The 16,793-nt window shown below is 44.2% G+C and overlaps 1 protein-coding gene across 1 annotated transcript; it reads left to right on the top strand.

Annotated features, from left to right (window-relative positions):
• The first annotated feature begins 22 nt into the window (after positions 1-22).
• Positions 23-16,164, top strand: LOC134797952 (tudor domain-containing protein 5-like). Its single transcript, XM_063770291.1, has 13 exons — positions 23-159; positions 425-616; positions 1,447-1,547; positions 2,652-2,988; positions 3,397-3,556; positions 3,931-4,042; positions 4,545-4,680; positions 8,545-8,673; positions 8,968-9,155; positions 9,485-9,626; positions 10,043-10,267; positions 10,726-10,839; positions 13,567-16,164. Exons 2-13 carry the CDS (start codon positions 431-433, stop codon positions 14,845-14,847), a joined length of 3,111 nt encoding a protein of 1,036 aa, XP_063626361.1. The 5' UTR covers positions 23-159; positions 425-430; the 3' UTR covers positions 14,848-16,164.
• The last annotated feature ends 629 nt before the right edge of the window (positions 16,165-16,793 follow it).

The raw sequence follows: 16,793 nt of genomic DNA, 5'->3' as shown, positions 1-16,793 counted from the left end.
AAAACAACAAAAGAAAAAAAATCACGTCGAAAGCAACTTCATGGCCCGGGATATGTTTTTTGCTGTTGCGAGCTGAAATCTGGATTATTGCAAGTTCTTTCCAATGTCTAATTTACATCCTCAAATGCTAAAACCTTAATAGTTCAACTAATAAATCAGGTAACTCACTTTCATGATTTTACTTGGGTCGGTTCAACTTTGTTTTGTTTTCAACCGTTAAGTACTGCTGATCTCGTAGAATTTTTATTTAAAGTGTTCCTGTCTTGCGTAACTTGCATTATTCTATCTGAATTATTAAAATCTAAAGTTTTAACTACCTACTTGTCTAAATTGTTCACGTTATGTTTCAACTCATAGTTGTAATCTTGAAATACATAATATTATTATTTGCGTAAGGTGGGTGCACGTGTGAATTTGTCGATAGATCACGATGGCGGACCTGGAGGGTTTGAAGAAGGTGCTGCGGTCGCTGGTGGTGTCGTCGGCGACGACGATGGACGCGGCGTCGCTGCTGCGCGACTACCGGCGCATGCTGGGCGAGCCGCTGCCCTGCGCCAAGCACGGCTTCCGCGACCCTGTGCAGTTTCTGCGGGAACGCTGCTCGGATTGTTTTCTGGTATTATTTCTATTTTACTCTGAAAACTCTGTCTGTACCTTGGTTTTTCATACTACAAGTAAAAACAAACATGTTGTTAGACCCTGTGAATAACACAAGTTAAATATCTATCTTTGGAAGGAATAAGGGCTTGAGAATGAACAGTAAAATTTGGAGACACGCGATATGGAGACGAGGCTTAATTATTGTCAGACTGATTATACTAAACAATTGTAGTACTATTTTATTTTACATTAGAAATTGGAACATGGTCAGTCTTGCATAACAGGGGGGGCATTATATTGTAAAAGCCTGTAATATAAACAAAACTCTCTAGCAAATGTGATTAGAAGGGACTTGTTTATATTACACATTTATGTTACAAGTATTTATAAAACAATGCAATGTTAATGATGTTAGTCCAACTCTTAACACGATAAAGCCACTTTATTGTTCCAATTCAAAATAAATATACAAAAGAAAAATACATAATGGTAGAGGTAAAACAAAAGGCAAACATGATGAAAATACTTGCACCTAAGGAGACCCATTGTTTTTTTTTCTGTTTCTTATTTTTAATATGAACTTGCAGTAATAAGCTAGCAGTTTTGTCTATGGTACTATCGCCCGCACTGTTAACTGTACATCGGTGGACCTTATGCCTTTTGTAATAAGGTCCACCGATGTACAGTTAGGAGTGTTGCTGTTTGTACTGGCAAACGTGAGCGCAAACTTTGAACCAATTTACACTTATAAAAGTATGAAATTATGAAAATTGGCAAGCTTAAGAACTGAGCCATCTTAAGGCGCAGGTTCCTATACAAAATGCTTATTGTTCTGTATGGTTACAGTTTGCAGGGCCGCAGAACAATCCCATACTGACCCTCATTGTCACGGACTCCATCAAACACATTGACCAGTTTGTCCAGAGCCAAAAGTCTTCAAAGCTGGCGTAAGTATAGTCCAAATCTACTTCTAGACCTATAGGAAGCATATTATTATGCTTATACATAATATGTTAAGTTAAAGAATTTGCTACTGCAAATGACTATACTTATGTAAATTGCAAACCTCATAACTCCTATTTTAAGGTGATGATTGCTGCAGATGGTTAATTTACATTTGGTTTATTGTTTTATTTATGTAGAGATTTACCTCATTTACCATAACTTTTGTAATACACGTTGTTTAAAAAATAACTCAAATAGACGCAATAAACTCATAGTTGGATTGAACTCTGTGGACCTGACTTGATTTTGCTGTTGTATATTCCTACATCGTTTTTTTTACCAATTAAATAGCCCGATAAAAAAGTGCAAACTTACTTCTGCCAACTTCTGCGAAGTCCTTTCTAATGCTAAAAAAAAAGAAGTATAGGTAGTGATTGCATTTAAAATGAAATATCTGGGAGACCGAGCTTTGCTCGGAAAACGTATAAAAACTCAAAAATGCCCGTTTTCCCAGAGATAAGACCTATCTAGATCGATTTATCGCCCCCGAAAACCCCCATATAGCAAATATCATCGAAATCGTGACAGCTGTTTCCGAGATCCTCGATATATATATATAAATAAACAAGAATTGCTCGTTTAAAGGTATTAGATAAAAGTATAAAAGTGCGCATTGCGAATAAACGTGTAGGACACTAAGTATGTTTTGCTGACACTACATTTGAGATTCTAGGTAAAAGCCGCAAGGCGCGGGACTCGCCCGTTGTTCACGGCCTCTCGACCTGCCAGGTTAACTCATTAGCTTCGTTAGCTATTTACTACTCGTTTTGATAATGCGATCGATTTACTGACTCTTTGACCTTTACTTTTCTAAATAGTGATTTAAATCCCATTAGTGACTCAGTGTATTATTACAACGTACAATAAGTAGTTATTTAGAACCAGTGACTTTCTTTTCAATCTCCCAATTAAACCTTCTGATAAGTACCTACTTATAGTGCATATTAAACTTAGTGTGAACAGAACACGTATAAAAGTATCACCTCTTACTATCCTATATTATTTTTCTTTATCAGTCTTATTAACTGCTTAAATTGATTCCACAGAAGGGGAAAACGGAGAAGCGTGCCAGAGTCCATAATTAGAAAACCACAGCCTAATCTAATAGCAACCACATTCAACCAAGAAACCAACAGAATACCAAATGGCAGACCAATAACCACACCCAACAGAGGATACACAGAAGGAAAACCACCAACAGAACCTAGGAAACCAGAACCAATGGCACACACGGATTCTTGTAAACTGCAACCAATACCACAATATTCAGAACCTAGGAAACCGGAGCCGGCTCCACCACTAGTCACAAAGCCTGTTAAAATGACTCCAAGATCAAATGCCAAGAAGGCTGAATCAGAGTGTTCAGATACCCCATCAGCGAAGGTACTTAACAGCATAATTCTTTAGGCCATATGTATATTGGTTAATTTTTGTTGAATGCTCTCATTACATAATTTCCACATACAACGAGTTGCCTCGCGAGAATATGTCGCGCGAAGCACCTCGTTTACTGAAGAGTCGAGGCATTGTGGTCGCGCGAGGCACCATCGTCCACACTATTAACTGACAATCCGTAAACCTTATTGCAAAGACAAGGTTCACTAGTTGTCAAGAGTTTTGTTGTTAGCACGCATTACATGGCTATTCCTTCGCGAGGCGACTTATTCTGTGTGAAACCGCTTATTTATTCCGCCAATTGGCAGAAATTCATCCAATCTTATGCGAATTCTTCACACATTTGATTTTTATTGACTTTATTGTGTATTTTGACCCCTTAAATGCCAAATAAAGGTGGAGCCAGTAAGCAACGGGCACAGCGAGCAGGAAGAAGTAGACTCACACCAGCGGTTGCAGCGGTTCTATAAGAAGCGGATGCTAGTGTACCAGTCGCAGAAGCTCGACAGCAAAGAGTCTCTCCGGGACGATGATTCAGGCCGGCAGACTTCCTCCAGTGAGTATATTGTCAATTAGCTCAGTGAGATATTTTCCGATCCTTTCGAAAGCCGATGAGTTGTGATACTGACGCCTATTAAGAAACAGTTTAGCCATGCCAGCTTATATTCAAGTAAAGGGCGCGCACCGCGACATGAGCTGACTCGCCAAAAGGAACGGACGGCGGGAAAATTCGCGAGGAAATTGGAATCGCGGCATCGCGTCCGCGCGTACTTTTTGACTCTGGTAGGCAATATTCGGGCCGGCTCATTCTGTATGGACCCAACAATTTTCACCGACTTCAGTTGCTAGAAAGAGGGGGATTTGTATTCGGTTGCAGCTGTTATTTTTTTTAGATTGACCTAATTTTCAAAGTAAAGTGTTGTTGTGTAGGCCTGAGCGAGCGGTCGGCGTCGGCGTGGGCGACCCTGCAGTCCGAGATATTGCGGCTGGTGGCGCGGCGACCTGAAGGCGTCTGGTGCAGCGAGCTTATACGGCTGTATGGGTAAGTTACGTGTTATCTAAAATTATTTCTCTCTTGTTCAGACGAGTTCATAAATATTATAAACACATAAGGTGAAAAAATATATTCGCTAATTTGGCTTCAACGGAATAATTTAAATTTTATTGGTGACAAATATTTTAAATGAACGGTTACGCTTTTAGTTTAAACTGTTAGAAATTACATACTGTGTCTTAGAAATATTTGGCGACACTGCCTCGCTCAAAGGACGTCTTAACTGGACGAACTGCCTCACGCGGCACTTTCCTCGTTCTGCAATATAACACTTTAAACTCTCGCGTTTTGTAGATATATTTAGTTATACGAACCGGGTCTACGGGGGTAAGGTCAGAATTTAAGGTAAAACCAATGAAATTATATCGCGGTAGACCCGTTCGTATAATTAAACGTGTTCCTCGTTCTGTGTGGCCCCTAAAGTCACGTAAGCGGCTCATTTGCTGTATGTGGCATTTAATATAATTTTTGATGAAACGTTCTGTGTCAGAGAGGAATATGGTCACGAGCTAAACTTCGCTCGCTTCCGCTACCCGTCGGTATCGGCGTGTGCGTGCGCTGTAGAAGGGTTAAATGCGCAACGAGCCGCCGACGGCAACTGGCTGCTTACTGTACAAGGAGCAGAGGTATGTAGTAATACGGCCACGAGCTAAACTTCGCTCGCCTCCGCTACCGGTCGGTATCGGCGTGTGAGTGCGCTGTGGAAGGGTTAACTGCACAACGAGCCACTGATGGCAACTGGCTGCTTACCATACAAGGAGGACAGATATACTCTGTATCTTTAGGTATTTAAATAAAAGTAAACAAACAATTTGTACATGTTCGGGTGGTTATAACATTTATTGGTTAACCAACCAAATACATAACCGCCTGGATCGTTCACTGGACGACCTGACTTGAAGCTACATTATTTGATCATGTAATGTTATCATCTACCCTCAACTGGCTTAAGGAGCCATTTGAGGGTAGATTTTATTTACTTTTAGTTAAATACCTAAAGATACAGAGTATAGGTACACTAGGTACAGACAGCAGCACTTTTAACTGTCCATCGGTGGACCACTGTCAGTAACAGTGTGGGCGCTGGCATGTAGTAATGACATAGACACACGTGACATTTATTGTTGAGTAGCAGTACTGATAATTCCGCTACTTGACGCTAGATGTAGACTACGAAAATAATTGTTGTTTTGGTAACAAAACTGATGTATGCAAATCTTCGAGCAACACCGGCTTCCGACACATCGGGAGGGGCCCAAGCGATATCTCACCGTACAAATCTTTCTGCCATTTTTCGCGGGGGGAAAGGTGCACACAGTCGCACTTCTCACACACTTACATACAAAATCCAATCTGTAATGACGACACAAATACATAGAAAATGACACACGTCAAAGACAAATCTTGCAAACCTCGATCTCTTTTTGTGTACGGACGAGTGACAAGTGTCACAACACGCACACTAACACATTTTCGTTGAAGTATTCTGAAGATTCTGAGAGATGAGAAGTCGGATTTGTCGCTCGACCGATCCGCAATTTGTACTGAGCGAGCAAAATCGATAAATCCAACAATTACATGAGACTAAAACATGATAATTGTGTTTGAATGTAATTAAACGTATGATATGTAAAAAAAAATATTACATGTGAAATGTAACACTTTCTTTATGTAAATTTGATGTCCCCGACCTCTTTTTATAACAAAAAACCGAGCAAACAGGCATTTTTGTGCAGCAGTGTTCACGCGCGCGTCTGGACTCGGTCTAGTGAAAAATCCAAGTGCAACTAGTTTTATTACCCGCGCTAGATTAGATTGACGCGCTAATCTTGTACCTCGGCAGAGGGGAAATAGTGCGAATGCCGCCTCCCTTCCGTGTTGCTCGAAGATGCAAATGCATGATGTAGAGCACTATAGTGCTGACTTATTTCTCAATGATAATGATAAGCATTATATACGTATTGTGAGTGAAAGCAATTTTCCCCCTTAGTTTCTGTTAACACATTTTTGACGATTACCAAAAAGAAATGTAAAGACGTTTTGACATAACGCATAAAAGTTAAAACACTTGTTTCAAAATGTACTCTTTTTATAACAAAAAACCGAGCAAACAGGCATTTTTGTGCAGCAGTGTTCACGCGCGCGTCTGGACTCGGTCTAGTGAAAAATCCAAGTGCAACTAGTTTTATTACCCGCGCTAGATTAGATTGACGCGCTAATCTTGTACCTCGGCAGAGGGGAAATAGTGCGAATGCCGCCTCCCTTCCGTGTTGCTCGAAGATGCAAATGCATGATGTAGAGCACTATAGTGCTGACTTATTTCTCAATGATAATGATAAGCATTATATACGTATTGTGAGTGAAAGCAATTTTCCCCCTTAGTTTCTGTTAACACATTTTTGACGATTACCAAAAAGAAATGTAAAGACGTTTTGACATAACGCATAAAAGTTAAAACACTTGTTTCAAAATGTACAATTTTGTATCCAGGCCGGGTTGACCTAGTGGGCACGGGCGTAGCCAGGGGGGGGGGGGGGGTTTGGGGGTTCAAAGCACTGTCAATTTTCGTGATAAAATGATGTGTCTGATTTCCATACTAAAAGTAAAAATGTAAAACTGTCTATCAAATTGCGTTTTTTATATCGATAAATTTTCGCGCTCGCTTCGCTCGCGTTTTCAATTACTTTCTGAGATATGACAAAGGTGACATTCGGGTGGCGACTGCAGCAGCATTACTCTGTTGCTACGTTACTGCTGCAGCACTGTCAATTTTCGTGATAAAATCACGAACTGCGTCACAAAAATGATTTTTTAGTATTTAAGTTTTTTATTATTGTATATATATGTTAGTTTGTAAGGTATGTATCTATGGGCCTTAGTAGCCTGAAAATAAATGCTTTGATTGATTGATTGATAAAATGATGTGACTGATTTCCATACTAAAAGTAAAAATGTACAACTGTCTATCAAATTGCGTTTTTTATATCGAAAAATTTTCGCGCTCGCTTCGCTCGCTTTTTCAATTACTTTCTAAGATATGACAAAGGTGACTTTCGGGTGGCGACTGCAGCAGCATTACTGTGTTGCTACGTTACTGCTGCAGCACTGTCAATTTTCGTGATAAAATTATGTGACTGATTTCCATACTAAAAATTAAAAATGTACAACTGTCTATCAAATTGCGTTTTTATATCGAAAAATTTTCGCGCTCGCTCCGCTCGCGTTTTCAATTACATTCTAAGATATGGCGACTACAGCAGCATTAGGTACTCTGTAGCAAAGTTACTGCTACGGCACTGTCAATTTTCGTGATAAAATGATATGACTGATTTCCATTCTCAGCTGTAATGCGGCAATGAACGTCACTCAATTTACCAAAAAAATTCAATGTAATCTTGATGACCCTAGGGAGAGGGGGCACCATGGTCTAGAAATGCTTAGGGCATCAAAATATCTTAATCCGGCACTGGTCGTTTGCGGAGTCAACGATTTGGGACTCGCATTTTATACACATTTCCATGCCTTCCCGAAAAAAATCGAATCATTCGCGAAAGTCTCGCAACGCATTGAGGTTACAAACGGCACGCGCTCTTCCTCAGGAGTCTGAAGAAGACCACGGTGAGTGGCGCTCTAGCCAGGCAGGCCGCTTCGCTTTCGCTCGCGTGCGTATACCTTACTGTATCGTCCGATATACACCTACTACTCTGTCGTTAAAATCACGTGTAAAATTATAATAAGGGCGAAAAAAACTATTGATTTTGGAGTGTAGTTTTATTTAGTGGTACCTAAAATATTTTATCTGGTCTAGTGTCCTCTAGCATATCCATCTGTCAACTTTACTTAAAGTTCCGCCTCCAGGGGAGAGGGAGAGAAATTAGGATTAGAAATTAGCCGCTTACTGACACAGACAGAATTCCACGCGGGCGGAACCGCGGGCACAGCTAGTCTCTAATATTTTTCTTGTGTAAGGGTTATTTTATGTACTTTAAGCGCCATTTGCACCATTCCAGTAACCCCGGGTTTACCGGTTAAACCTGCAGTTACCATGGTTACCAGTACAATTTGACACTAAATTAACGGTTTAACCGCTAAACTTCGGATTAGTGGGATGGTGCTAGTGGCCCTTAGTCGTTTTATTTTCTTGAACCCCCCCCCCGATACTAAAACCTGGCTACGCCCGTGCTAGTGGGACTATTGAGGATGTGAGCTTGCGGTGGTTGTTGAAAGTCCGGAGAGTGTCAGTAAAAATGTTTATTGTTTTGCCATATTACATAAGTCTAAGATTCCGAAAAGTACACTGATTTGTATGGACGGCCGCATCGCCAAAGCCAAACTAAACTGGGCCGCGGGCGCCTGTCACGTGTTCGGTGCATGTGCACTGAACAGGGACCATCTAGAGTGGGTGGGATCAATTCCTGTTAGTCTTGTGCTTGCTACATTAGTAAGTGCCTCTTGTTGTCCCAAGTCTAAAACCCCATCCCCCCCCTCAGGAGCCGAGCATACGTTGCGAGCCGGCACTGCGCCTGCGCCGAGTTCCGCGAGACTCCTCGCTCAGCGCCAGCAAACACGCCAGTCGCACGCTACTCGACGCAGATGACGCTCTACCTGGCATAGACTATGTAAGTACCAATGTAGACCCTATCTCCTTGTAATAAGGTTCAGGTCAGCGCCAGCAAACACGCCAGTCGCACGCTACTCGACGCAGATGACGCTCTACCTGGCATAGACTATGTAAGTACCAATGTAGACCCTGTCTCCTTGTAGTAAGGTTCAGGTCAGCGCGAGCAAACACGCCAGGTATGTATATTAAAAAAATCGAAGGTCCACATTCAGTTTGACGTGTGTATAGCGGGCCTAAACCATAGTCTGATTAGAGTTATTTAGAATTTTCTAATTGTATTTATGTGTGTCAGGACCCAGACGTGTTCCCCTCCGACTGCCTGAGCTTCCTGGAGAGCATCCCACCGGGCAGCCTGGCCGAAGTGGCCCCTGGAGACATGCTGCCTGTAGTGGTGGCCGAGGTGTACTCCCCGAGCCATCTGTGGCTACAGCGGCTGGGGCCCGAGCACGAGCTCATGCAGGAGCACATGGACCAAATGACGTGAGTACTGTACCCCGGCCGGAGCAGCCCCAGGAGACATGCCGCCCCTGGTGGTGGCCGAGGTGTATCTTTGACTGACAATCAACTACGCACTTCGCGACCTATTTTTCATCTGGCAAAATCGAGTATCCCGTAAATTTTTTTTAATTTATAACGGTCAGAGCAACGTCTTTCATACGAAAATGATAGTTGCATAATTAGCTTCTTTGCGAATGGTGTGACCTTCTGTTCCCTCTCGAATTGCAGGGGCTCAGTTTGTTTGTGACGAGTATTTTAATAATTTAGCTTATTTGGAAATGAATCTGACTCGTAAATGTTTGTGTACACAGGGAGTACTACTCGAAAGGTGAGGGGACGGACCGCGTGCTAGCCGCCGGCGCGCGCCGGCCGGGGCAGTACTGCAGCAGCGTGTTCGAGGGCGACTGGCACCGCTCGCTCATCGTTCAGATCGTCGATAGTGATACGGTCAAGGTATGATGTACTCTTATACTAACGGTTTATAAAATATGATCTGGCAATATTGCGAATTTTTGTCTATTTTTATTTGCCGAAGAAGTTCGTCCGCAGACTACGGTTTCCGTCTGTATTATTCGGTATCAGTGCGGAGAGAAAAAATAGACCACCGAACATATTATGCTCCTATTTTGGACGGGCCGAAGATTCGGACTCGTCCCAACCGACTCGATAACACGATTAACTATACTCCGAGAGGGAGCCCACACTGGCGTTTCCCGAGCGTCGGCGTCCAGGCAACCGTACGGCTGCCGCTCGACGCTACGTCGGCGCAACCGTGCGTCGACACCGATTTCCATCTCGCCGACTAGACGCGCGAGGTTCGACCGTTCTACATCATGTGTGGGTCGCAATGAAGTTATTGTCGGGTGCAGGTGCGGCACGTGGACTACGGCACGGTGGACACGGTGGCGGCGGCGGCGCTGCGGCCGCTGCGGCGCGGCTGGGCGGCGCCGGCGGCGCAGGGCGTGCGCGCGCGGCTGGCGGGGCTGCGGCCGGCGGCGGCGAGCCGGCGCTGGCCGCGCGCCGCCGCCGCGCACTGCCTGGACCTGGTGCGCGAGCGCCGCCTCGTCGCCAACGTCGTGGCCGTGGACCACGAGGTACTGCATGCCCATGCCCATGCCCATGCCCATGCCCATGCCCATGCCCGCCCCGGGTTGCCTATTTTCTCTTTGAAAGCGACTTCAGAATTCTTTTTTATTTCTTGGGACCTTTTTTTACGTATGTCCTCTGATATCTCTTATGACTGAATCGATTGAAAATTTCTACAAGCTTTTAATTAGTTTCACCTGTCCCGATGTCTGTCTGTAATTAATATTGCGAGGTAAACTTGACTTCCTTCCCGGTTTCCGATGAAGCTGAAAATTAGCATATACGTAAGTAACGTAAGTCAGATGACGATACAATATTACGGTTCCGTCGAGCCGATCTGATGAGACGGCAGGTGGCCGTAGGAATTCTATGATAAAACGAAGAAAGAAAAGTACAGTCGGCGATAAAAGGTATCAAATGAAAATGTTTTTCAGGGACAATTATAATGTTAACTTTTTCCTCGCAGGAAAGCATCCTGGAAGTGTTCCTCATCGACACGTCGACCGAGGAGGACGTGAACATCACGGAGCAGATGATCCGCGCCGGGCACGCGGACGCGCGCCCCCTCCCCGCGCTCGGGGTAAGTTCCGCCTCCACCGCCTCCGCCTCCGCCTCCGCGTCCGCGTCCTCCGACAAGCTGGACGTGCGCTCGCTGGTGTCCTGCGTGCTGCACACCCCCCACGACCCCCCGGAGATCAGCGACAGTGACAGCGACGTGTCGGCGTCCGCTTCGGAGGTCGTCGGCCGCCCGCCGAGGCGATTAGAACAGTGGGAATGCCCCGAAAAAGAACCTAGCGTTGTTAGTGACGTTAGTGCACCGATCGGTACTTCTAGACTGGCTAAATTGAGATCTCTGACGGCTAAGAGCGCGGTTAGTCAGTTGAGCGCTAGCAGCTCTAGACTGTCTAAGCTGAAAAGACTAGCTAAGCTTAAAGAGGAGGGATCGAGACCCGAGGGTACTGTAGTCACAGCCAGTGTGGTCTCTGTAAATGATGAGTCCCCCCCGGCCACAGTAGTGAGTGCTAGTGTGGTGTCGGCCTCGGTGGTATCGGTATCCAGTGCGGTGCTGCGCAAGAAACTGGCGCTGGCGGGGCGGCTGCGCGCCGCTTAATGCGTACTGGTTGAATAAGAACGCTCAGCACGAATAATGTCGTACTGTCACTCGAGTTTTCCTCGCCCGGCTTGGGATAAACCCGGCGGAGAAGCTCGTCGTTATGGAGCGAAACATTCCGAGACATTTTCGACGTACATACGTGAGTCTGTGTCTCACACAAAAAGAATCAGCGAAATTGGTCCGGCCGTTCACGCTTGATGCCGTGACCACGGGGAATAGGCATTCATTTATATACTGGGTGGAACATTTCTAGAGACTGAGCTGAAAGGATAGTGTTATCTATATATAGATGTATGTTGAGAAAAACTAAATATAATTTTATTTAAGTTCTAAGTAAGTTATAAATATGTACATTAGTACGACAATCATTTTATAGAACGCATCACACGGCGCTTGAGGATGATATTGTAATCAGACATGTAAATATTAGTTATGATAATGATCGTGACATATTGCGGATAATGTGGATTTTGTATAAAGATATCACGATCACGGGATTTTTTCGGATATTTGTAAGTGGCAAGGCGCCTAGTCCTAGAGTCAACCCAACTTGCAAACCTTCAACTTACTATGAAAATATGACGCTTATAGATAGAGGTACTTTCACTGCACAGTCTGTGCAGAGCAGAGTTACTTTAGACGGAGTCTAGTCTAGTATTGTACGTGTAGATGTGGAACAAGAATTGTTTTTTATTTTTTTTATTGTTAGGCATCGATGGATGAAGCCATCAAGTATTTAGTAGATTAGAATTATCGAATATAGGGACTAGATTAACAAGACCTGGCACTCGAATATTGTAAAAAAATACAGGGACATTTTTGACCCGTTAGCCATATTTGAATGTGTCATTATTTATAGATCAGCAGTAGCCAACATATTATTGAAAAATAAAAATGGTACTTTTTTTTATCCATCAAAAATAAAAAATATGGTCACTGTACTCGTTTGTTTCAAAGAGAATGTTTTTTTTTTTCGTTTTTTTTTGTGGTAAAATCTTTAGGTAATTAGTAAATGTTACCATATAACCCTGTGTACTTATAATAACTTAATTTAGTAAAATCTATTATTACTTATTAGTGAAAATAGTTATAGGTGTATAGTTATTTATTCTTTCTAGGGTAATTCGCCAGTAACTGGTCACCCCAAACCAAAAATGAATTCTATTCACTATAAATAGAATTAATTTTAGTATAAGGTGGCCAGATATTGAAACCTTATACTAAAATGAATTCTGTTTATATTATACGTGAATAGAATTCATTTTTAGTTTAGGGCGGCCAGTTACTAAAAGTGGCCAGTTACTGGGGAATTACATTGCTTTGTTTTCATTTCATATTTATACTATCCGTCGTCGAACTTCCTTCTTCATCTGATCATCTTTCTTTTGCTTTCAATTTATTTTTTCTTCATATAAACGCATCTAATTTTTCTATCGTGACATTGTATTTTTGATTTTGACTTGTCGGTTCGCGAGAATCGGGCGGCGCGGGCGCGGGCGCGGGTATGTAGATCTCATTTGGAAGTGTTGACTGCTTTATGTGTGTGTGTGTGTGTCGACAACTATATACTTGAATGGCAGTTATAAAAACGTGTAAGAGATTATTTTATAAGTACTAACTTAGTGCGCTATTATCTCATTTGACATCACAAACAACGGTTACGGCTTTTGAGTGATCCCTCTCGCCGCACGCTTCCAAATTTGATTTAGTGGTAGCCTCCCGCGGCCTGCTTACTGTCACGCATCATAACATCATAAGTGTTATTTGGCGTTAAATTTCTATTTAGCAAACTTTTAATCTCTTTTTATATAGTTTTTTCTAGTACTAAAACGAAAATAACGCCACATGATACTCATGGTAAACTAAACAGAAAACAGATCAAAGTTTTTATAATGAAATCAAAAGTTCTCTCGATCGCAGTGATATCCACTTGTTTAGTTTGCCCACAGCAAATTGCAGGGAATACATTCTTAACTTTCCGTCCATCTGAACATTATAGAAACAAAAATAAAGTGTCGATGTTCTGTAAAATTAAATGGATTTTTCGTTTTTTATGTCGAATTTGAAACCCGAGCAATTTGCTAAAGAAACGTTACGGCGGGACGGTGACGCCCGACTCGCGGGCCCGCGTTAAGGCGCGCGCCGGGCCGGCGGGCTCGGCGGCGCGCCTTAACGGCGTGTCGGGTGTTGCAGGCGCGGGACGGCTACCTGCTGCCCACCTTCCACGCGCTCGAGCACGGCCTCACGCCCAACTACACCGAGATCCACGCGCTGCTGCGCGACGGCATCGCGCTCGACTTCGTCGACTCCTACCGGAACCACGTCGCGGGGCTCCTGCCGAGCTCCAGCGACGACAGCAGCGAGCCGGCCGAGGCGGCCGAGGCCGACGAGCGCACGAGCGAGCTCGGCTACAGCCCGCCGCCCACGCCGCCCCCCGCGCTGGCCGCCAACCGGGTGCCGATGGCGCTGTCGCTCCTCCGCCTCGCCCCCTCCCCGCCGACGGTGGAGCTCCTGCGGCTCAGCCCGGAGCCGTCGCCCGTCCCGAACTCCACCCCCGCCGCGTCGCCGCGGAATCAGTCGGTCGAGCTAGACTCGCCCGTCCCGGAAATTCAGGAGCGGTGCATGACCCCGGTGAGCTCCACCCCCGCTGCACCCCCGGAGCCGGAGTCCCCCTCGCCAGCCAAGCCGTGCTGCGGCGCCGCGTGCCGCCCGGCGCCGCACCCCGCGTCGTTCTACGCGCTCCCGTACTGCCCGTGCTCGCAGGCCTACAAGCCGCAGGTGCAAGTTCCCGTCTCTGTGCCCGTGCTCCGCCATTACTCGCCCGGGTACTTCCGCCCGCGCGTGTCGTCTCACCAGTACTATCCCCAGTTCAGGCCGCCGGTCGGTATGGGCTACTATGCCGGCCAGCCGGTTTTCCATCAGGCCCCCCAACATTTTCCGGTCGCGCCCCACCCTCAAAATTTTGTACCTAATTCGGCACAGAATCCCCAGCGGTTCGTTCCGAACTCGATGCATAATCCTCAGCAGTTCGTCCCGAATTCGACACAAAACTTCAGGCCGTACCCGGGCGCGATAAATCCACCCGGCCCCGCGCCTAACTCACCAAATTTCGGACCTAACCCTGTACCGAATCCGTCTCCCGTCGGGCCTGCACCTACTCGGCAACATAATGGCGCCAGTTCACCAAATCTGCAATCCGCGAGCCCCGCGCAAAACGGCCCGCTCCGAGCGTCGTCAAGCTCCTCGAATGGCGCGGACGGTCCCTCGGTGCGGTTAAGCGCAGAAGAGTGCGAGATATTCGAGTTGGTTTCCCGCGTGGACCCGGGCGCGGCGCACCGCTACATGATGGCGGCGCTGCGGCGCGCGCGCGGCGAGGCCGAGCGCGCGCCGCCCGGCCTCAACCCCGACGCGGCCGAGTTCCGCGCGAAGCCGACCTGCCGCCCGCCGCCCGGCTTTGAGAACTTTACCAAGTAGCGCGTGTCAATCACGGTAAACTAACTATTGGTAAACCTCATTGCGAGGACGTAAGGCCTATCAATGGTCAGGTGAGTGTTTTCAATGTACCCCGCGACCGCCCTACCTCAACCGTCGCGAAGAATACGGGCCCCTGCTGCTACTTATTGCTATGAACCGACGTCTGTGAGGTGACACGAAAGCGAGTTAGAGTCCGTCTTAGCTAACTCTGCACCAAATTTAATATAACAAAATGAGGGAGTGTCATTATAAACGTGATATTTTCATAGAAATTTTGACTTTAATTACGACATTGCCACACATTATCATTACAAATGTCACGCAGAGTTAGCTTGGTCCGACTTAGTAATGAGGAACACACTTAACTGACCTTTTTTACGATAAATAAAAGTTGTACCTTACTATACGCTTCTGTCGTACCTACTTATACATTATTTTAGCATCGAAGTATAGCCAACTATAAAAGCTCGGTTAAAGTGTGTTACCAGCTGACGCATACCAAAATCACTTTAGGTTTCTATCGCTATCGTCATGTCACTCATGTCGGCCCGCTCACCGCTCCGCCCGACCTCGTATTATTATACTTATGTACAGACAGTACAGTTAAAATACTTTTCGACTATAATCCATAGCCTTGCAAAAATTCAATTCGATTAGGTATTCGATCAAATGGTATTATAGTATTTTGATGTAGTATAAGTATGGCATGCCTTGGACAGCAGGGTCGAAACAGCCCGTGATCTTCGCGAGGCAGCAAACATGTTGACTGATTATTGTTAATAATAATACTTAAATCCGCGACGCGTAAACCTCGTGAGTAAAATGTTTTGTGATTGTAAGTTTTTCTGGTCATTAAATGGCGCCCTAGTGTAAGCAATTCGGTAAAAATGATTACTCAAATTAATCTCTTTTGATTTATTTTTTTGTTCTTCCATTTTGACTTAAGTGTTCAGTTGTTTTTTTTACATACTTGCATTTCCGCAAGTATCCTTCTTTTATAATGTTGATATTAATAGTTTAGTATTAAGTATAACTCTACTTGTTAATGTTTCCCGCATTTGACTACTGTTACAATAATCTGTCTTGTTTAGTGCAAATTGACATAAAATTTATCAATAAGTAAAATATATCTCTTATAAGGCTTGTTTGCCAATAATTTTAAAGTTTGAAAAGGCAATATTTTGACGGCAACTCGTCTTAAGTTTAAGAGCCATTGTTGATTGGATCTGTGATAGTAGGCCTGGTTGCGTCGTGCCAAGATAACCTGGACCACTGGGCTATTGTAATAACTTTCTCAATAAACGTTAAAAAATATTATTTGTCTTATTTCATTCAATTCTGCTTTGCTTTATCCTACAGTGTGTAGATGGCTATCAGCCACAAAAAGATATCTATAGACATTGAAATGAAGATTTTTTGGGATATCTTGGTAGTGCCAGAGATATATATAACTCCGTATAAGAATCAGAATCAGAAAAAGAAGATAAATAAAGTCTAAGAAAAAAACGTGCCTCGGACGGCCAAGGAAAAGTCATTCTCGAATAGATGGCGCCATTACCTTTGGCCTATTCTCGGCTAGATGGCGTTAGCGACACCGTTTGGTATTTAACAATTTTAACACATATCAGTGAAAGAACATGGGTCAGTATGGAACAATAAAAATTAAGAATCATTTATCCGTAAACATATTTTGATTATTTTATACATTTTCAATTTTATTTTAAGTTTTAATCGTGTGTCGATAGATGGCAGTAAATGTACCGTGACTACAAAATTGACAATGACAGGACCCCTCTATACTATCTATTCTTTTTGGTAGTGCTGAATGAATGATAGTTGATTAAGTAACCACTCCATTTAAAAACGGAACCTAAACATTAATATTTAGGGTCGATTTCTGTAAAGTAAGCCTAGTTCTGTAACATATTCATAGTGGTGTACTTAAT

This window comes from Cydia splendana, chromosome 16, assembly GCF_910591565.1.
Source record: "Cydia splendana chromosome 16, ilCydSple1.2, whole genome shotgun sequence".
Lineage (NCBI taxonomy): Eukaryota > Metazoa > Arthropoda > Insecta > Lepidoptera > Tortricidae > Cydia > Cydia splendana.
The sequence above is the reverse complement of the archived record's forward strand: the minus strand, read 5'-3'. Positions and strand labels throughout refer to the sequence as shown.